Source organism: Canis lupus, chromosome X (genome assembly GCF_048164855.1).
Source record: "Canis lupus baileyi chromosome X, mCanLup2.hap1, whole genome shotgun sequence".
In the NCBI taxonomy this organism is placed as follows: Eukaryota; Metazoa; Chordata; class Mammalia; order Carnivora; family Canidae; genus Canis; species Canis lupus.
The window spans coordinates 49035438-49056725 of NC_132876.1; the positions used below are offsets into that span (position 1 = coordinate 49035438).

General features: G+C 41.8%; 2 protein-coding genes across 5 annotated transcripts in view; both read left to right on the forward strand.

Annotated features, from left to right (window-relative positions):
• Window positions 1–7269, forward strand: part of BTK (Bruton tyrosine kinase) — a 31960-nt gene extending 24691 nt beyond the window's left edge. For all 4 annotated transcript variants that reach the window (XM_072817124.1, XM_072817125.1, XM_072817126.1 and 1 more), the window contains 7 exons: window positions 40–114; window positions 586–757; window positions 1506–1722; window positions 2727–2791; window positions 3857–3975; window positions 4496–4653; window positions 6762–7269. In XM_072817124.1, the coding sequence (XP_072673225.1) occupies window positions 40–114; window positions 586–757; window positions 1506–1722; window positions 2727–2791; window positions 3857–3975; window positions 4496–4653; window positions 6762–6833 (878 nt within the window). In that variant the 3' untranslated portion in view covers window positions 6834–7269. The remainder of the gene's footprint in view (window positions 1–39; window positions 115–585; window positions 758–1505; window positions 1723–2726; window positions 2792–3856; window positions 3976–4495; window positions 4654–6761) is intronic.
• Window positions 7270–7894: 625 nt separating this feature from the next.
• On the forward strand, window positions 7895–10768 carry TIMM8A (translocase of inner mitochondrial membrane 8A). The gene is made up of 2 exons (XM_072817127.1): window positions 7895–8149; window positions 9719–10768. Exons 1-2 carry the CDS (start codon window positions 8018–8020, stop codon window positions 9878–9880), a joined length of 294 nt encoding a protein of 97 aa, XP_072673228.1. The 5' UTR covers window positions 7895–8017; the 3' UTR covers window positions 9881–10768.
• Window positions 10769–21288: the final 10520 nt, after the last annotated feature.

A 21288-nucleotide genomic window follows, 5' to 3' on the forward strand; every position in this document is an offset into this window, starting at 1 on the left:
ACACTGCACCAGCAGCATGACCCTCTCTGTATGTTTCAGGGCTCATATCTAGGCTCAAATATCCAGTGTCTCAACAAAACAAGAATGCACCTTCCACTGCAGGCCTGGGCTACGGTAACTGCTTATTTCTCTAGGGTAGGGTGGATTGGTCAGTTACCAGGACTACCTTTGGCTGACCCCACTGGACCTTGCAGCACACTGTTCTGCACCAGCTGCCTCAAAGATTATTTAATAAACAAGTTATTTAATAGTTTCCTCCCTCTGGTGGCTCCTACTGGGACTGCAAGAACATAGATTCATAAAGGGATTATTTTTTGTGTGATTAAAAAAACCATAGTCATAAAGAGATTTTAAAAGATTGTCTAGTTTCTCCTTCCTTTATGGCTGATGTGCACCTAGAATTCCAATTCCTCCAACCAGTAACCACCCTGTCCCTGAGATTGACCTGAGCAAAGATAGATTATATTCTTGAGCATTTCCCTTTTACTGCTTGCCTTTTCTGCCCCTAGTAGGCATTCTTACCTATTGTAGGAATTATACATACATGATTCCCAAAATAATCATATTGAGGCTTTGTTGTTATAGGATCATGGGAAATTGATCCAAAGGACCTGACCTTCTTGAAGGAGCTGGGGACTGGACAGTTTGGGGTAGTGAAATATGGGAAATGGAGAGGCCAATATGATGTGGCCATCAAGATGATCAAAGAAGGCTCCATGTCTGAGGATGAATTCATTGAAGAAGCCAAAGTCATGATGTGAGTTACAGCCCAAACTCAGCTCTACAATCTAGGAATTACTGAGTCTAGGAATTACTAGGAGACTCCTAGACTCCTAGGAGTCTAGGAATTACTGAGAAAGTTTCCACTGTGGCTTAAGGTGACTTAGATTGAGAGAGATTTGGGACCAAGACCTGAGGTCAGTCTTTGTTGGGAGTACTAACCGCTAAAGTAATCATTTCTTTGCCTTACATATTGGTTGCTAATAGTATTGATCATGGGTGTGTACTATTGTAGCATTTGGGGATAAATGTGAAAAATGAGACTTTCAAAAGAAAGACTGCTTCTGATTAGCCTTGGTGTTCAGTCAGCCCTGAGCTTATTTTCTGTTCTGTTTGGGCTCCAAATCCCTGCCCACCCTCACATATTAGGCACTTTGGGGGTTTAGATCAAAAGGGAGGGAAGGGGATCCCTGGGTGGCGCAGCGGTTTAGTGCCTGCCTTTGGCCCAGGGTGCGATCCTGGAGACCCGGGATCGAATCCTATGTCGGGCTCCCGGTGCATGGAGCCTGCCTCTCTCTCTCTGTGTGACTATCATAAATAAATAAAATTTTTTTTAAAAAAGTATTCTAAAAAAAAAATTAAAAAAAAAAAGGGAAGGAAGGAGGAAGCTCAACTTGTTATCACAGTCCCTTATCTGATGCTCTACTTCCAGGCCAACCCCTTTCCTATCCAGTCCCTTTCTGATTAGTATGCAGAGCCAGAAAGGTTTGTTGCCTCTTCTGTAGGAATCTTTCCCATGAGAAGCTGGTACAATTGTATGGCGTCTGCACCAAACAGCGCCCTATCTTCATCATCACTGAGTACATGGCCAATGGCTGCCTCCTGAACTACCTGAGGGAAATGCGCAACCGTTTCCAGACTCAGCAGCTGCTGGAGATGTGCAAGGATGTCTGTGAAGCCATGGAATACCTGGAGTCAAAGCAATTCCTTCACCGAGACCTGGTAGGACCTCAGAAGGATTGGCCTGGGACCAAGGGCTGAGGGGGTGGAAGTAGCAGAGGAAGATATATCATACCTGGATAAGGAGGGTTGCTAGAATTATCATTTCAGTTTTGTCTAGAAAACAGTAAGAGTTAGGTGAACGAACCTATGCCCCAGTGGTCAGCCAGTCAAGGATCTCCAGCCTCAACAGTACAACTTGTGCCAAGGTGGAAGCTGGAGCAGTCACTCGTGCCAGCCCCCTACCACAACAAGGAAATGGTGGGGTCCTTCAGGACAGAAGGGTACCCTACTTCCCAGTGGCACAGAACCATCATTTGGTTACATCAGAGTCATATAATGGGGGTCTGTGGGTACATTCGTCATTGTTTTTTAAATGTTCTATGTTAGTCAGCAAACACAAACACATTTGAAAAACCTGAATTTCCAGCTTCTATTGAAAATCTTGACCATCTTGAAACAGCAGGCTCATTCACAGAGGCCATGCTAATAGTCAGATGGAGCTGAGGAGCAGCTTGCCTCCTCCAGGCCAACTGCATGCTCTGCCATTTCCTGCAATCTACCCACCCCATTTCATTCTATCACTTTGCCTGCCTGACCTCTAGAGGCATCAGAGTTTGTGCCCCTATTTATTTCAGCCAAGCCAAGGCTCAAATTGTCTTAGTCCCACTGGCAGAGAAGCAAACAAAACAAACTTGTTTTCTGTTCTCCCTGATTCTTTCAGCAATTCAGGAGAGGATGGGGTATCATGGAATCGTCAATGTGAATGAAATCATTCTGCCTGCCCTCAATGCTTTACTTATGTCTATATATCAGGTTGCTTTAGATGTAGTGGAAATGCATCAGAGTTTCTCAGTGGCATCACCTGACACCTGCTGGGTGGGAAAGTGTTTCTTGAGCTGAAAGAGATGAGGCTTCCCTGGCTTCATTCCCCTGGTGGGCAGAAGCTTTGTACCTTTAACCTGTGTGCCAAAGGCAGAGTCTCATGGGTAACTGTTGTACTACAGGCAGCTCGAAACTGTTTGGTAAACGATCAAGGAGTTGTTAAAGTATCTGACTTCGGCCTGTCCAGGTGAGTGTGCCATTTTCACCTTTCCTTCTAAAAGTAAAAATAGCACAGTACAACATGACGCAGCGTTATTGTTTTGAATCCTCTCCCTTTCTTTTTTCCCCCTCATTCTAGTCTTTCTCACCATCTTCTTCCTCTTCTTTCTCTGAATTATTTGTCATTTCTTTCATTCTTTTATTATAATATCTCCTTCCTCTCCTTTCTCCCTCCCTCTTCTTTTAAAAAATATTTTATTCATTTATTCATGAGAGACACACAGAGAGAGGCAGAGACATAGGCAGAGGGAGAAGCAGGCTCCCTGCAGGGAGCCTGATGCAGGACTCAATTCCAGGATCCCAGGACCAAGGGATCACACTCTGAACCAAAGGCAGGTGCTCAACCACTGAGCCACCCAGGTGCCCCTCTCCCTCCCTCTTTTTATTTTTTTAATTATTTAATTTATTTATTCATGACAGACACACACAGAGAGAGATTTATTTATTTATTCAGAGAGAGAGAGAGAGAGGCAGAGACACAGGCAGAGGGAGAAGCAGGCTCCATGCAGGAAGCCCAATGTGGGACTCGATCCCTGGTCCCCAGGATCAGGCCCTGGGCTGAAGGCGGCGCTAAACCGCTGAGCCACCAGGGCTGCCTTCCATCCCTCTTTTTAAAGCTAAGATCCCCAATACCTCATTTTGATCTGTCAACCCTGTTGTCTTTATTCCTCTGCCTCTCTCTCTCTCTCTCTCCCTTGCCTCCTTCTTTCCTAATCAGTCTAGTCCCCACTTGCAACTGCAGAATAGAAGGAAGGATAAAACAGAAAGGGAGAGAAAGAAGAAGAAAGGAGTGCCTAATAGATCTTATTTCACTTCATCCTTGCTGTAACCATATTGTCAATCAGGAAAGCTAAATCAGATATGAAAACAGGAATACATTAAATGTAACATTTGTAAAACACACTGGTTGGCCTGTGAGCATGTATTTGTTTAGCTCATGTGACTGTGCCAAGAAAATTTAAGTAAATGTCAAGCTCTCCAAATAGTAACAAGTCAAAAAAAAAAATTGTAACAAGTCCTGAACCCTCTGCAGGTATGTCCTGGATGATGAATATACAAGCTCAGTAGGCTCCAAATTTCCAGTCCGATGGTCACCACCAGAAGTCCTTATGTATAGCAAGTTCAGCAGCAAATCTGACATCTGGGCTTTTGGTGAGTGAATAAAATTATACAGATTATACAGCTCAAAGGAAGAGGAATGCAATTGGGGAATTTCACACTTTGCAACCTGCACAGAGAGATTATTATTTGTTGTTTTCATTCTTCTAGTCCTTAGGGAGTGCTCACCATTGTCAGGCACCACAGGGGTTCCTGAGGATAGAAAGAGTAAACTAGACTTCATCTCTGCCTTCTTAGAATTTACAATCGAGAGAAACAATTTATTTAGTATTCCACAGCTTTTGAATACTGATTATGCACCATGGGACTCTGCCAGACCCTATAATTACAAAGACAAATAAGATGATGTCTCTCTCCAGAAGAACTACTAGTCCAGTACAACCCCGATTACTCTCCAGTGTGGGCAGTACTACAGCAGAAGTTGGGACAAAATGGAAAATTCACAGAGTGGGGAATCAGCTGAATATAATAATCTGAGGTTGATCTAGGAAGACTAGGATCCCAAACACCCAAAGAGACTAAATCAGCTTAATATATTTTTTTCATTGTCTAGGGGTTTTGATGTGGGAAATTTACTCTCTGGGGAAGATGCCATATGAAAGATTTACTAACAGTGAAACTGCTGAACACATTGCCCAAGGCCTCCGTCTCTATAGGCCTCATCTAGCTTCAGAGAGAGTATATACCATCATGTACAGCTGCTGGCATGAGGTAAGTGTTTTATTAGGACCTCTTAAATTAATTTCCTGAGCCTACTTTCCTATTTAGCCAGCCAGGCACCCCGTCCCCACTCTCCCTGGCCATGTGGCAGCTGGGTACACACTGATAACTGTGCACATTCTTGGGCCCAGCCTGTACCTCAGTCCTTTGATGGTCAGAGACTTTCCCAGGCTCATCTAGTTCTCACTAGAGTACCACCAGCAGACCCCATTACCAACTCAGCTTCAAGGAGAGGAGATGTGGGGCTGTGTCACCTATCATAAGCAGGCAGTTAAAGGCACTCAGACAAATGTATTGACATTTAAAAAGAAAAGCCATTAAAATTTATGTTCATTCCTTTGGACATCATTGGTCCTTTCTTCTACTTTATTAACAGCCAACCTTTCCTGGCTGTGGTGCTAACTAGAATTAAAAAAAAAAAACCTCCTGAAAGAGAACTAAAATAGGCAGTGGTCGTTTATAAAAAAAAAAAAATATGGTGCATCATGAGGTATGTGGGTAGATGTGGTATTTTGAAAATAAGGAGTCTGTCCCATTATTACTAAAATGTTTTGGTGCTCTCACCTTGGGTTCTTTCAGAGGTGCTTTTTCCACTTTTCAGTATATCCTGGGTAATGTTAAATTGGCAACCTCAATCACTAGTAGGAAATAGATGCTGTACCCCTAGAAACAGGGAAGCACAATGTCCAATAAGCACATATGTGAATGTGGAGCCCTCTTGGTGGGGTGAAAAGTGGGTAACTGCATTAGAGCGTGGCTCCTTTCCCTTCAACAAATGACTTGGGTCACAAAGGAAGCATGAAGAAAGGGACAAACATTTCCCTCTCTCTCCTGTGCCATGCAGGATTATGGGGGATGGACTCTGCTCCTTCCCAACTAGGACGTCCTCACTCCACTAGTTGACTGTTTTAGACAGGTACTGTCTCCACAGCCTGTTTAAAGTAGTACTCCTGAAATTGGATGCATATCAGAATCCCTGGTGTACTCTTAAAACTGCAAATGACTGGGCCCTATCTTCAGAGATTCCAATTAGGTGTGTCTGAAGCAGAACCCAGAAATGTCCTTTTAAACTTCCCAGGAGGGATCCCTGGGTGGCGCAGCGGTTTGGCGCCTGCCTTTGGCCCAGGGCGCGATCCTGGAGACCCGGGATCGAATCCCACGTCGGGCTCCCGGTGCATGGAGCCTGCTTCTCCCTCTGCCTGTGTCTCTGCCTCTCTCTCTCTCTCTCTCTGTGACTATCATAAATAAATAAAAATTAAAAAAAAAAAAAAAAAAAAAAAAATAAACTTCCCAGGAAATTCTGGTACTCAGCTAGGTTTACAAACCACTGATTCAAAGGAAAAAGAAATTGATGACTTTTTGGTTCTGATGGATTGAGACCTTTCTGGCATGAATATGCCCTGAATCACTAACTACCTCAGGGGTTTATGGACCATGGCTCTCACAAAAGGCCTTAGTCTAAAGGCCGGACAGTACTAATAAAATGTCCCAGGTGCCCGAGGGGGCCCTGCTCAGTGATGCAGCCCATGGTCTTGAAATGTTAATTCCTTGCTAAAACTTTGGCTACGGGATGATAGAATGGTGTTTGAAAGCTTACAAGAAAGGGAGGTGGGTGGGGGGTGGGGGTGACTGGGTGACAGGCACTGAGGGGGGCACTTGATGGGATGAGCACTGGGTGTTATTCTATATGATGGCAAATTGAACTCCAATAAAAAATTAATTAATTAATTAATTAAAAAAGAAAGCTTACAAGAGTTCAGATCTGGCAAACATTTAAACTTGTTTAGTAGCCATTTTTCATTTGAGGATCCAAAATAATGATGCATTGGTGTACAGTTTTGTAATGAATTTGCCCTCAGTTTTAATCAGTGTTTGTTAGTTTAATTTGCAAATTATCCTCATCACCTGAGCTACTGAAGATGAAAAGTGAACAAGGACTTCATGGAGCACTTCTATTTCTTTTCCTTTTTTTTTTTTTTACAGGGTATGCTACAGGTCATATTGTATATACTTAATAAACATTTCTGCCTACATGTTGCATTTCCCCTGAATTCTGGATTCTAGCCCACTGTAACACACTGCTTTTTCTTTGGTTTTAGAAAGCAGAGGAACGTCCTACCTTCAAAATTCTTCTGAGCAACATCCTAGATGTCATGGATGAAGAATCCTGAGTTCACCAATAGGCTTCTTGGTTCTATTCCTCTCTTCCACAAGGCCCAATTTCACTTCTTCTGAGGAAATCCCAGGCTTACAGGCCCTGGAGCCTTTGTACTCTCAATGAATACCCAAAGGCCCCTCTCTACATCTAGGAATGACTCTCTTCTTTGATTACCTGAGATAGTACCTTCTAAGCAAAAGCCAAGGAATTATTGTGTCTGGTATTGTCCTCAGAGAGAAAATTTTCCATGAGTATGAAAACAGACTGAATTTGGAATAGAAAGTTTGGGGGAGGGAGGGATGTAAATAGCCTGACAAGGGGTCCAACAACTCTTTGGGTAGGCATTAGAGCTTGGTGGGGGAGGCAGAATTTGACAAGAATAAAAGGGTGTCATAAAAATGGGAGGGGGGTGTTTTGATAAAATAAAATTACTGGAATGCATGAAAGTTTCTTGCTGTCTCGATTAATCCCGCAACCTCTCGGAAACACTCTCAGTGTTCCAGAAAACTTTTGTGTGGCATTGGTTTGGCATATTCCTACTTTGAGAACTGGACAAGATCCTCAGCAATTTAACCCCTCTGGCTCTTGGATAATTCTGGCTCCGAGTCAGAGACAAACTCACAAGCAAAGCACCAGTGCCTGGCAAACGACAGGAACGAATCTGAAAGTTGAAAGTTGGGGACAAATTCTGCCGGAGCCTCTTTCTCCTCCGATAGGAGGGAAAACACCATCAAAGAACTGTCGCCCCAGGATGGCAGTCTGGGCCAAGCGAGAGCCAGTACTGCAGCACGAAAAGCGCGGGCCCATTTGGAAGTGGGCAGGGGCGGGGCTGTTGGGCCAGCCGGAACCCGGCCACGTGTTAAGTAACTTAACTTAAGTAACTTCCTCTTTTACCTTTTTCCCTTTCTCGTTCCTATAGAAGAAGAAAGCACCGCAGCACTGGGCTGCAAGCTCCGAGGCCTCAGGGCTCACGTGGGGCGCAGCCTCGGGGTAGCGGGCGGGACCCGGGCGCACAGGAGGCTGGGAGGAGCGGCGGGCGGGCGGGCGCAGACCCGCGCACAGGGCCACGCGCCGGCGCAGTGCGCTCACGGAGGTGGGCCGGGAGGTGGCTGGTTGTGGTTCCGGTTCCGTCGCGGAGACACGTGAAGGTCGGTGAGTTGGTGCGGAGTTCGTCTAGGCACGCGTGGCGGTGCTGGGATGGATTCCTCCTCGTCTTCATCCGCGGCGGGTTTGGGCTCGGTGGATCCACAGCTGCAGCATTTCATCGAGGTGGAGACTCAAAAGCAACGCTTCCAGCAACTGGTGCACCAGATGACGGAACTTTGTTGGGTGAGGAGCCTGGGGCTGGGACCTGGCCACGGTACCTACTTTCCCCCGACCTTGCCAGGCGAGACTCGCCAGGACGTCCGGAATTCGGGGAGGGGGAGGACCCAGTAGCGCTCCCTTGATTTCCTCACGTTGCTCAGACATAGCGGGAAGATAGAAAAGGTGACTCCGCTTCTCGGGGCACTCTCACCCCAGACCTTGGCTTTGTTGGTGCAGAGGGAGGACTGGGGATCACAGCCGACTTTTGCCCCTGTCCAGAGCAGCACTTTAGGCACCTGAGTTTGAAGCTGCCAAGTGCTGATCACCAAGACTGATGAGAGCCACCAATACTGAGATTTTATCTTTGCAGCCCCTATTCCCAGAGAGTGAATCTCCTGTTCTGGATTCCTCACGGTTTACCTGGATTACCCAGTTGCTTTAACCATCGCCCGTGAGAAATGAGTGGCTTTAGCCCACTAACTGTAAAAGTGGTGTAATCTCTACACACACACTCTCTCTTACTTGCTTTCTTGTTGGATTGTTGTGTAATACTAAGCCCTTTCAGGTCTGACTGTTGAAGAATTGATATGTCCTGTGAGGGAACTTTGGCAAAGGGTGGAAGGCATTTGCAGCTTGGGATCAAAGTGTTCTCTGGCTATCAAGGACAGCATAACTGCCCTGCCTTGTGGAAAGAAAACCCATAGAATTCAGAGGCTAAGGATAATTTTCCTTGGAAGTGGACAGTGTGAGAGGCTTGTGTACACAGCAAAGAATAACGAACAAAGTTCATTTGAACCACTTAATCTTGAACTATATACAGTCATCAGTTCTGTAGCCCCTTTCACATAAACTTACAGTATTGCTGGACTCTGGCCCCTAACAAATGCTTACTTCTGTACTCCTTGGTGCTTTGATTCTTTAAAAAAAAAATCTGTGATTCATTACATTTTGGCCAGGAGGGGCTGTGGTTAAGGACTCCTTTAAGAATCTGTAAGCTTCTTTCAGATTCTGTGGGCCATTTAGGAAAATTCATATAATTTTCCATACATCATGACAGTATTCAAGAACTTCTGGCTTAAGTAGACAGTGTTACAGAATCAGGTAATAGATTTCTTTTTTTCCTTTCGTAGGTTTTAGAGTGTCACTGCCGTGGTTTATTCTTTCACCCCCTTTTTTTCCTGGAGTTCACCTAAAAACAATTAATGGCGGCAGCATTGTGGAGTTACAACCAAATTCAGTGAAAGTTTACCTCTCTTGTATTTTGCACCCCCCCTCCTTTTGTTTGCTCTGTAATAGCTCCGCCATTTTCTGTTCCAGTAACTTTGGGCAAAATATCTCAGCCACCCTTCCCTCTCTGTAAAGTAAGGACTAACAATAGTATCTATTTTGTAGGGTTGTTGTGAGAATTTAAGGTAAAACTGTAGATAACTGCTTGCCACATGCCAAATGTGAAATAGTAACATATCAGATACTGTTTTTAGGTGGTGAAGTTTTTCCTCTAACAAGAATTCCCCCCTGCCCACCTCGCCCTCCTCGCCCTCCTCGATTATTTCCCCATGTTCTTTTTGTGATTTTGTATCTTGTCCTGAGCAGGAGAAGTGCATGGACAAGCCTGGGCCAAAGTTGGACAGTCGGGCTGAGGCCTGTTTTGTGAACTGCGTTGAGCGCTTCATTGATACAAGCCAATTCATCTTGAATCGACTGGAACAGACCCAGAAATCCAAGCCAGTTTTCTCAGAAAGCCTTTCTGACTGATTTCAGCATTACCTCTTTGGAAAAGGAAGGTAGTTCAAGAAATGAAGAACGATTGATGGGATAGTTGAAGAAAAGGCTATGGGGGGATTGGCTCCCACCTTTGTCACTCTTGGGACATCCTGTCATCTGAGAATGAACAAAGACCAATTTTGTGTGTGGGGGGGGGGGTTGAGGGTCATATATGTATTTGATTGTTTTTTAATGCTAATCTTGTGAAAACAATTGACAGATGAATGGGAAAACTACTAGATGCATATTACTGTATATGGGACTATGCTTTCTCAAAGTCCCATAAACTGCTCCCTATAATTTTGATAGTGGAACTGCTTTCTCTAATTTGACAGTGGGACCACATAAAGTAAAATCTGTCATTTGTGTGGATTCATTTCAGATTTCTGGGGAGATTGATACATCTTTGTGTCTCTCAGAAAGGGTAGCAGGTGGAGAAAAGTAATTTGGTACTTAACTATAGGCCTCCTTATCTAGTGTTTTGACTATCAGTGCTGGAAAGAAATCTATGGGATGTTAATACAATACACTCAGCTTTCTAGATTATCTCCTTCCCTTATGCTGTGATTTACTTTAATGTATAAGTTATGGTCTCAAGGTAGTACAGGTAGCCTGAGTGTCTAGAGGCCTTTAGATATAAAGGAATCTAGCCAGTGAGCATAATTCTCAGTACTAAACTGTCACAAGGAAGAAGCTTACTTACCCTGTATATCAGGGTCCAAAAAAAATCAAAGATGTGCCTAAATAGTTTATAAAGATTTAGGCCAGTCAAAAGCTAACAGCAGTTTCAGGTAGAGGTGCATGCCTAATGTTAATCAGTATAGATTCCATTTACTGCATTCTTTTGATCACTGAAATAAAAGCTTATAAAAAATTCAACTCTGATTGAGAAGGCTTTCTATTCTGGTTATCACCTGCACCCTGGAGAGATTCAATGTAGGCTGGCTCCAAGGCTGAAGTATAGTTTGTCTGGGTACTTACTCTGTGCAAGGAATAGCATGGTATTTCAGTGATGTCTGTCTTACCTTTTTGTGAGAAAGGAGAACTTTGAGAAGGGATAGGGAAGAAAGGAATTCAATGCTGACAGTTCCCTGAGTGTAGTAGAAGAGGTTATATTGACTGGATTCCCCTCCTAGCTTCAAATGCGAGTAGAGTGGAGTGTAGACCTAACATGGAAGCCTCTAGATCAGAACCATGAGGGTTTGGGGGAAATACATATTTCTAGAAGCCTCAAGTCCTTTTTATTTCCACCATATGGGGACTACAAGGAAATTTTTTAAAAGTCTGGTGGGAAAATTCACAAAAGTTTTAAGTGATTACTCTGTGCCAGACACTGATTTGGGTGCCAGGGCTTCAGGAGTGCACAAAAAACAAAGTTCCTGCTCTTGTGGAGCTTATGTTCTAGAGAGGGGAGACAGGCAACAAACCCATAAAATGTCAGTGCGTCAGTATAATGAGTGCCATGGAGAAAAAGAGTATGGGGTATAAGGGAATGTTTGTGGGGGGTGTTGTTATTTGAGACATGGTTAGAGAAGGCCTCCTTGGGAATGTGGCATTTCACAGAGACCTGAAAAAATTAAATGATCAAGCCATGTTGGTATCTGGGAAGAACATTTCAGGCAGAGGTGACAGCAAGTCCAAAGGCCCCAAGGTCAGAGCAACATGCCATGCTGCTAAGGTGGAAGAGTCAAAAGGTCAATATGGCTGGAGTAAAATGAGTAAGGAGAATGGTAAATAAAGTCAGAGACCTATGCATGAGACAGACTGGGACTGGGAGGCAGGTAAGTGCACTGATCATGTAGGGCATTATAGGCTATTGCAAGGACTTGACAAGATGGGGAGCCACTTGAGGGCTTTTAGCAGATGAATGATGTGAAATAACTTAAGTTTTAGGAGGGTCTGGATATTGTTTGGAAAACATGTACAGTAGTAAAAATAATGGCACTTTGAAGTACAGGAGAAATCAGGCTCTTAGGGCAAGTATCTAGTATATACTTTGTATCTGTATATCCCACTGATTTTTTTTTCCCCCACAAAATTTAGTGTTCATGGAAACCCTCAAGTCCTAAAGGAAGGGTCCTTTAGTCTGCCTTATTCATTCTTCCTTATTCTTCCTTTTTGTTATACATTGCTGTTTTATTATTTATTAACTATATCATTCCTTCATTTAGTATTAAAATATTCTCATCACATTTAGACACAAACTTAAGTGTTTTCTTTTATAGTGTTAACTGTTTGCTCAGCTAATGTACATAATGAGAAAGAGGTCTGTCGGATTTATACAATATGCTTGAGCAGCAAGTATATGTTTCAACGCTACTAGGTACAAGATAATGGGAAAGAAAAGGTAAAACATTTGTCCCCCTCATCAAGGAGGTTAAGTATACCAGAGCAACAATTTGTGAGCTTTTGTTTGCTTTGTTAATCTCAGAACCTTACTTTCAGAATCTTGCTAGAAAGATGGTACTGTCAGATCTAAACAACACTCAGTATTCTCATTTCAATATTCAGAGTAGAATGCTTAAGACTCCAGATCTGAAACAAAAGGACTGGATTAGCAGACTCTTTCCCTGAAATGAAATCTTAGAAGCCTAATATATAAAATAGGAAAACAAAGCTGCTCAGGCAGTGGCAGGGATATCTGGAGGCCCACTATTGTCACCCCCACTCCTACCTCACCCACTCCTGTGGTGCCTAAGGCACTGTCTCAGGACCTCTAGGATTTTCCTAAGCATACTGTGAAAACTGAATCGAGACTATCCCTGAGGCCTATGCCCATGAGTTTATGAATGAACATTAGGGATGACAGATAAAAGGAAATCAAGAACTTTGTATTTATTTATGGTAACAAATCTCTATGGAGTTTAGGTTTAAAATTATAACAAATTGGGGCACCTGGGTGGCTCAGTGGTTGAGCATCTGCCTTTGGCTCGCTCAGGTTGTTATCTCGGAGTCATGGGATTGAGTCCCGCATCAGCCTCCCCACAGGGAGCCTGCTTCTCCCTCTGCCTATGTCTCTGCCTCTCTCTGTGTCTCATGAATAAATAAATAAAATCTTTAAAAATGATAAAATTATAACAAGTCAATAAACTCCATGTAAGATAACATTTACATGCAAGGCAATCAGTGGTCCTTTTTTTTTTTTAAACCACTTCACTCCTATCACTACCTTAAAAAAAAATCTTGGCCCAGGAAGATTTTGTTTCAAAGACCACCCAATAGTGCTTCTTTTAAGACTTCATACTCTCTTCCAGCCTCATTTTCTGGACTCAAAAGAGGCTGGTGCAGAAAAGTCTGGTAACTTGCATTTTTATTCCATGGTAGAAAAGGGTTTGTTTAGATTAATTGAACTCTAGTCCAAGAACAACAGATACAGACCACAAGAGACAACTCAAAAGGTGTGGAGGAAAAAGCCAAGAACTATGGTAAGGACGGGTGGTACTAACCAAAGTTGTTGAGGGTCTATGCTGCCATTCCTTTCAATGAATGGCAGAGAAGGTGATCAGAGCTGTCGGGGAAAGCAAACACTTCATGTCAATGACTGACTACATAGGTACTGAAAGTAACCAAGACCTTGTTCAGATAGTTCATTTGAATGCTACACCAATCATAAGACAAGTCAAAAGTATCCAGTTGAGGGCTGGTTTTGTGATTGGCTCCCATAAAACTGCTGCCTCAAGGCAATGCCCAAACTTGATAACTGACACAGAAAGTGAGCCAACAGAAGAATAGATAAGAATATACACTAGGAGGTGACTTGGGCCATCATGAGGTCCCACTAAGATAAGCAAGTGGAACTGGTCACTACACACAGCAAAAACAACAAATCCTGCAGTAAAAGAAACTAATTGAATTACTACTTTATTACTCAGATAAGAAATGCTAAAGCAATTTGACAAATTGTTACATTCAGTAACACCTTAACAAATGAACATTTCAACAGTTAGCCATTTAATGTGTGAACTAGTAAAATTGGTGTTGTGTATCTAAAGCTATATATATTTTTGAAGATTTTATTTATTAGCACAAGCAGGGGGAGTGGCAGGCAGAAGGACAGGGAGAAGCAGGCTCCCACTGACCAGGTAGTCTGAAACGGGGCTAGATCCCAGGACCCTGGGGTCATGACCTGAGCCAAAGGCAGATGCCCCTAAAGCTGTATCTTTATTAAAAAAAATCACTCAAAAAAAGCAAAGCCTATACAATATACACAGAAATACATAGAAGGGACAATTAAGACATAGCAAGCCAGGATTCAGACATACTGATTGGGGATTTATTATTATTATTTTTTTTTATTGGTGTTCAATTTACTAACATACAGAATAACACCCAGTGCCCGTCACCCATTCACTCCCACCCCCCGCCCTCCTCCCCTTCTACCACCCCTAGTTCGTTTCCCAGAGTTAGCAGTCTTTACGTTCTGTCTCCCTTTCTGATATTTCCCACACATTTCTTCTCCCTTCCCTTATATTCCCTTTCACTATTATTTATATTCCCCAAATGAATGAGAACATATAATGTTTGTCCTTCTCCGACTGACTTACTTCACTCAGCCTGATTGGGGATTTATTTTTTTTTTTAATTTTTTTATTTATTTATGATAGTTACAGAGAGAGAGAGAGAGAGGCAGAGACACAGGCAGAGGGAGAAGCAGGCTCCATGCACCGGGAGCCCGATGTGGGATTCGATCCCGGGTCTCCAGGATCGCGCCCTGGGCCAAAGGCAGGCGCCAAACCGCTGCGCCACCCAGGGATCCCCTGATTGGGGATTTAGATGAACAAAAGGGCCAAGAGAATTTTGAGATGTATCTGCAATATAATGATAATAGCTATGCTTCACTGACGGTATGCATACCATTTGCCACGTATTGTACTAAGTATTTTACATGGGTCATCTTTTTAAAAAATTACAACTATGAGAGAGGAGCTACTACTACACTAAACTACCTCTTAATGTATTTAAAGATAGGAAGTAATGTTTCTTTAAAAGGTAGGGCCAGAGTTACCAGAACATTTCATTCTAGAAATAGCATCATATAGTGGAAAGAGCATAGGTTTTAGAGTTAAAGAAATCTGGGTTCAAATTCTGATTCTGCCTGCCAACACCTGTGTGATCTTAGGGAAGTCATTTAACCTCTGATCTTCAGTTATCTATAAAACTGAAATGGTAATGCCCACCTTACAGGGTTGAAAGAGAAGATCACGTGTAAAGCACTTGGCACACTGTAGATGCTTAAAAGGTAGCTATTTATTACTATTATTCAGAACTGAGCATCTTTGATAACGTAGCAGGGTCATTATCTGGGAGAACAAGAGAAAAGTCACTTGAAGTTGACTAATTGAAGTGGCAGAGCTAATGGAGCAAATGACATTAAGAATTTTGATTTTTAAAAAAAAGAATTTTGAGTTTTATCGCAATCAACGGGAAACTTGGGGAATTTTAAACATTGGAGTAATATAATATTTGCACTTTTTTTATGATAGTCACATAGAGGAGAGAGAGAGAGGCAGAGACATAGGCAGAGGGAGAAGCAGGCTCCATGCACCGGGAGCCTGACGTGGGATTCGATCCCAGGTCTCCAGGATCGCGTCCTGGGCCAAAGGCAGGCGCCAAACCGCTGCGCCACCCAGGGATCCCTTATTTGCACTTTTTAAATGACAACAGTATTACATGCATGTTTTAAAACTTCATATAAAATTATTTAAAATAAATGAGAGTCTTCCCCTTACCATCATGTATATATTTAGAAAGATCCCTTAAGCAGCTAGATGGAAGTTGGATTAAGGCAGAGAGAACGGTAGTAAGAGTATTTCACTAATTCAGGCAAGAGACTGGATGACTGGATTCAAATAGTGCAAGTGGGGACATATTAGGAATATGGGGGAGCTGTGAGAGAAATCTGGAGTATCATGGAAAGGAAGTAAAACATGATAGGAAAGGAGGTAGGGTGTAGAATAATGTGCCAATGAAAGGACGCCTTGAGGTTCAAAGGGCCAGCAAAGGTGAGTAGGGAGAGAGGAAGATATCAACTGATCATGTTGAACAGGCAGCAGAGAGGAAGGTACACAAATGACTATCCCCAGTTCCACAGTTCCAGTGTCTGGGTAACCCCTGGAAATGTTTCTTGCCATTTTGCAATTTGAGGAACATAAGGAACATCACCCTTGAGGAACATCACCCCTAAAGTCAGAAATACTTAAAAGATTACTCACAAATACAATGTTCTGTAAACTTATTTTTAAAAGATTTTATTTATTTGAGAGACGAAGAGAGAGCATCAGCAGGGGGCAGGGGCAGAGGGAAAGGGAAAAGCAGACTCCTGGCTGGGCAGCGAGCCAGGAAAGTTGAGAAGCCAGGAAGAAAAAAGATAAAATACCACTTGAGTTTTAATACAATACTTTGATAAGGAAAGGAAGCAGGAGTAGAATGACAACAAGGAAAAAGGAGCCAGGGACTCAGCAATATTTGTTAAACTGGACTTGAGACCTATAGTCATTTCCATAAGGCTTAAGCTATTTTCTATATTATGTGACTGACTTGTGTACTAAACTAGTATTGTTTAAAAACCGAATGTGGTCATCATATTGCTTGTTGTACCTTGTCACGAAAGAGGAACCATTATCAACACTGTCTAGTTCTTTTTCTTTTCTTTTCTTTTCTTTTCTTTTCTTTTCTTTTCTTTTCTTTTCTTCTTTCTTTCTTTCTTTCTTTCTTTCTTTCTTTCTTTCTTTCTTTCTTTCTTGTCTAGTTCTTTTTCTAAACGCCATCTTTCATTATCATTTTGTGGCAGGATACACCACCTGGTGGAAAGAGCTAATCCCCATTATTCAAGCAGTTTCTTCTTTTTTCTTCCCTCAGGCAGGTCCCAGGGATGCTTTCTTTTCCTCTTAAAGCTGCTAACACTTTGGAATTCTTCTTCATACCAGATTAACTTTTATTCTCAATTCACCCCATTTTTCCTATTCAAGACAAGCATGTAGGCCCTTAACATGTTAAGGGTTTTGCTTTGAATCACTCTAGGGAAATAGACATGAGGACAAAATATAGAATAAATGTGAGAAAAGGTTTTGGAATTTCAGAAATTTATTTTTTTTAAGATTTTATGTATTTGTTCATGAGAAACACACAGAGAGAGAGGCAGAGACATAGGCAGAGGGAGCGTCAGGCTCCCTGCAGAAAGCCCAACGTGGGACTTGAGATCCCAGAATCCCAGGATTATGCCCTAAGCCAAAGGCAGATGCTCAACCACTGAGCCACCCAGGCGTCCTGAATTTCAGAAATTTCTAACAGTCAAGTGATTCACATTCCCTTCCTTACTGATATAGTGATTATTAAGATCTCCCTCAGTCTTTATTCTTGAGTGAGATTTCATCAAGCTTCCCTACTTCACACAAAACTCAGAAGCCATAAAAGATTGTTATTTTGTCTATATAAAAATTTTTGAACAGCAAAACTTTCCATAAGCAAAGTTAAAAGAAAAACAACAAACAGAAAACAAATATTTGAAACTTTTCTACAAAGGACTAATTTCCTTATTATATAAAGGGGCCCCTACATATCAGTAATAAAAGACCATTCAATAGAAAAATAGACAAAGGATATAAAGAGACAATTCAAAGAAATGGAAATACAAATGGCTCTTGAACATGTGAACATGTGAACATATTTAAGAGAAATTTAAAAACCGACACATATCATCTCTCACCTGTTAGACTGACAAAACAAAAGTCTGATAACACACAGTTGTGGGCTGATATAAGGAAACAGCTATCCTTACATTGCTTGTGGGGGTATAAATTGGTACCATCTCCTTGGACAGTAGTTTAACAATATCTACCAAATTATATATGTACAAACCTTTTATTCCAGAAATCTGACTTATAGGAATTCATCCTATAGATATACTCACATGTTCAAAATGACAAAGTTCTTCACTGCAGCATTGTAACAGAAGGGGACTGGAAACAACCCAAGTGACTCTCAATAAGATATTGATTAAATAATGTTGCTACAATGAGATACTTAACTCTTCAGCTATAAAAATGAAGAACCCCTTTATATACAAATATGGATTGAGCTCTAATATGTAGTTAAAACAGTAAGATTCAAGACACAATATGCTACCGTTTGTGTAAAAGGGAGGAGATTAAAATATATTTATACATTTGCTTGAAGAAGCATAATTATCTCTTGAAGGATATTGTTAACACTGGTTGCCTCCAGGTAGTGGAGCTAGGTAGTTAGAGGGTAAGGATGGGAGGAGACTTTGCTATATATCTTTTCTGTATGCCTTTTGAATTTTGAATCATGTAAATGTATTACCTATTCAAAAATAAATATTATTTTAAAAATAAAATTTCTCCCCACTTCAGAACTCTGAACTCTGTACTAAAAAGTGGAGAGGTATGATGGAAACCACTTTCAGGAATAAAAGCTCTATATTTCAACTGCAGTACTTTCAGATGCCCACTAGTCTCAAATAGATTATTTCTATACCTAAGGATCTCAAGCAAGTGTAGGATAAGGGTGGGGTGAATAAGGCACTCACTGTGTGTACAGAACTTAAGGAGATACAAAAAGAAAACTTCCATAATCTAGATAATTCAGTATTTGTCAGTGAAAATTAATGCAAAAATCCATGATGAACAGAGTATCAGAATTTTAAAAAAGGACAAGATCAACAAAAGTGCCATACTGAGCCACATTGGAGTCTGAGGCAACAGAAAAAATGTAGGTCCCATATACATGTTTTTATGTAATCTTGAATGGTTAATTTTTTCCAGAACACTAAAACAGTTGAAAAATTGAAAAGTAGATACATTAAAATTCACAGCATTAAGATTAAATATTTCATTTACGCCCAGTCCAGAATTTATTAAAGTTTACTTTCCTGGCTTTAACGGAAGCAAATTCATCAATAATGTTTTCATTAAAACCAGTAACATAAAAAAATAAAATAAAACCAGTAATATTTTCTTTTTAAAAAAAGATTTATCTATTTATTTATGACAGAGAGAGAGAGAGAGAGAGAGGCAGAGACACAGGAGGAGTGAGAAGCAGGCTCCATGCTGGGAGCCCGACGTGGGACTCGATCCCGGGACTCCAGAATCGCGCCCTGGGCCAAAGGCAGGCGCTAAACCGCTGAGCCACCCAGGGATTCCCCGCCAGTAATATTTTCATTAAGTATTTTCTGAGGCCTAATAAGAATATGTAGAATTTGTGGGAAGTGCTAGTAATGTGGTGCAACAGAAATGCAAGATAAATACTGGAGAATCTCAATAAGAATCACAAGGTAGACATGGGGGATGCCTGGATAGCTTAGTGGTTGAGCGTCGGCCTTTGGCTCAGGTCATGATACCTTGGTCCTGGGATCGAGTCCCACATCAGGCTCCCTGTGGGGAGTCTGCTTCTCTCTCTCTCTGCCCATGTCTCTGCCTCTCTCTGTGTCTCTCATGAATAAATAGATAAAATAAAAAATAAAACAATCACAAGGTAGACGTGGACTATTTAGTTATGCCATGCTAAGGAGTTTGCACTTTATTTTGAAGGTGATGGGGAACATCTAAAGTATTTTAAGCACATGTTTAAAGAAGATTACAATCACAACAGTGCCAAGGACTGAAGGACAAGACTAGATAGATTTTTTAGGTAAAAAGGTAATTCTGAGGTAGATAGGCCGGATTTTGATGACTAGAGAAAGAAAAAATGAGGATGACAAACCACTCAAGATTCACCCATTTACAACCTGTTCTGTATCCATATTATATTATACATTCACTCCTGAAATGTGTGAAAGGAGATAAATTACTCTCTCCTTTCTAAAAGGCATGCCAAACAGCTTTTACTTTTGTAACAGAGCTCACCAGAAAACTTGAGAATCATTCACCTGATCAATTTTCTCACATTAAAAATGACCCATCCATAATATATGCACATTTGTGACACACATCCTCCCCACCTTCAACTTAGTCCTTTGCAAGAAACTGGCAAGAAGAGCACCTGGGTGGCTCAGTGGCTGAGTGTCTGCCTTTGGCTCAGGTCGTGATCCCGGGGTCCTGGGATCGAGTCCCACATCAGGCTCCCCACAGGGAGCCTGCTTCTCCTCCCTCTCCTATGTCTCTGCCTCTCTCTTCCTGTGTCTCATGAATAAATAAATAAAATCTTAAAAAAAAAATAAGAAAAAAAAGAAACTGGCAGGAAATCTGGTATCCTGCCAAATGTACCAAGACTTAGATAAAAATAAATAAATAAATAAATAAATAAATAAATAAATAAATAAATCAGCAGAACTTAGGTAACTAGTAGGTTGACAGTTTTGTTTTCTTTTTTAGGCAAGCAGAAATATTTTAAAATGAAGTAGGGCAGGAAAGAATCCATTTACATTCTTCTTTGAAAGGGGAGGGCCTTCCCAATAAAGGATTAACAGCTAAGTCCGTGGTGCCTGCCATCCTAAGATTATTTTCCTTTAAAAATAATTCTTCATGGGATCCCTGGGTGGTGCAGCAGTTTAGCGCCTGCCTTTGGCCCAGGGCGCGATCCTGGAGACCCAGGATTGAATCCCACGTCGGGCTCCCGGTGCATGGAGCCTGCTTCTCCCTCTGCCTGTGTCTCTGCCTCTCTCTCTCTCTCTCTCTGTGACTATCATAAATAAATAAAAAATTAAAAAAAATAATTCTTCATGTCCATTTCCAGTAATGTGGTGAAAACAACCTAGAAGTCTTTCCATACTGTAAAACATATAGAAATACAGAATAAAATATAGCATCCTTTCAAATGTATAGGTGAGTTTGAAAGGAAGTAAAGGAAATCACTAGGGGTCCAAACACAAAGTGGAAAACCCAAAACTAGAGAATTTAGCAGGAGTTGAAGCTTTAGCTGGTTTAATGGTGGGATGCAGGTGGCTTAGGTTTTGGTGTTTATTTTCCCCTAAAGATTTTATTTATTTATTGAGGGTGCGCACATAAGTGGGGCAAGGGGAAGAAGGAGAGGGAGAAGCAGACTCCCCACTGAACAGGATCCCTGTTGGGGCCTCCATCCCAGGACCACGGGATCATGACCTGAGCTGAAGGCAGCCACTTAACAGACTGAGCCACCCAGACACTCCGTGGTTTATGTTTTGAAGACTATGCAGAGGCATGGAACAGAGCCTTGGGCCTAAGTAACAGAGCAAGGGGTTGAAACTAAGACAACTGCAGAAAGCTGAAACTTTCAGGACTGTCCCTACAAAAAAATGTATTCACTAGAATAGGGAAGACAGCTCCATATCTGGGAAGGTAGAAAAAAGGTCTCTCTATGAGGATTTGTAATTTCAAGCCTGCTTTTACATGGGTTTGGGGTTTAAAATGTATCCTGCAAGGTCCAAGAATGCTCCAGGTCAAAATAGTAGTAGAAAGCATTTC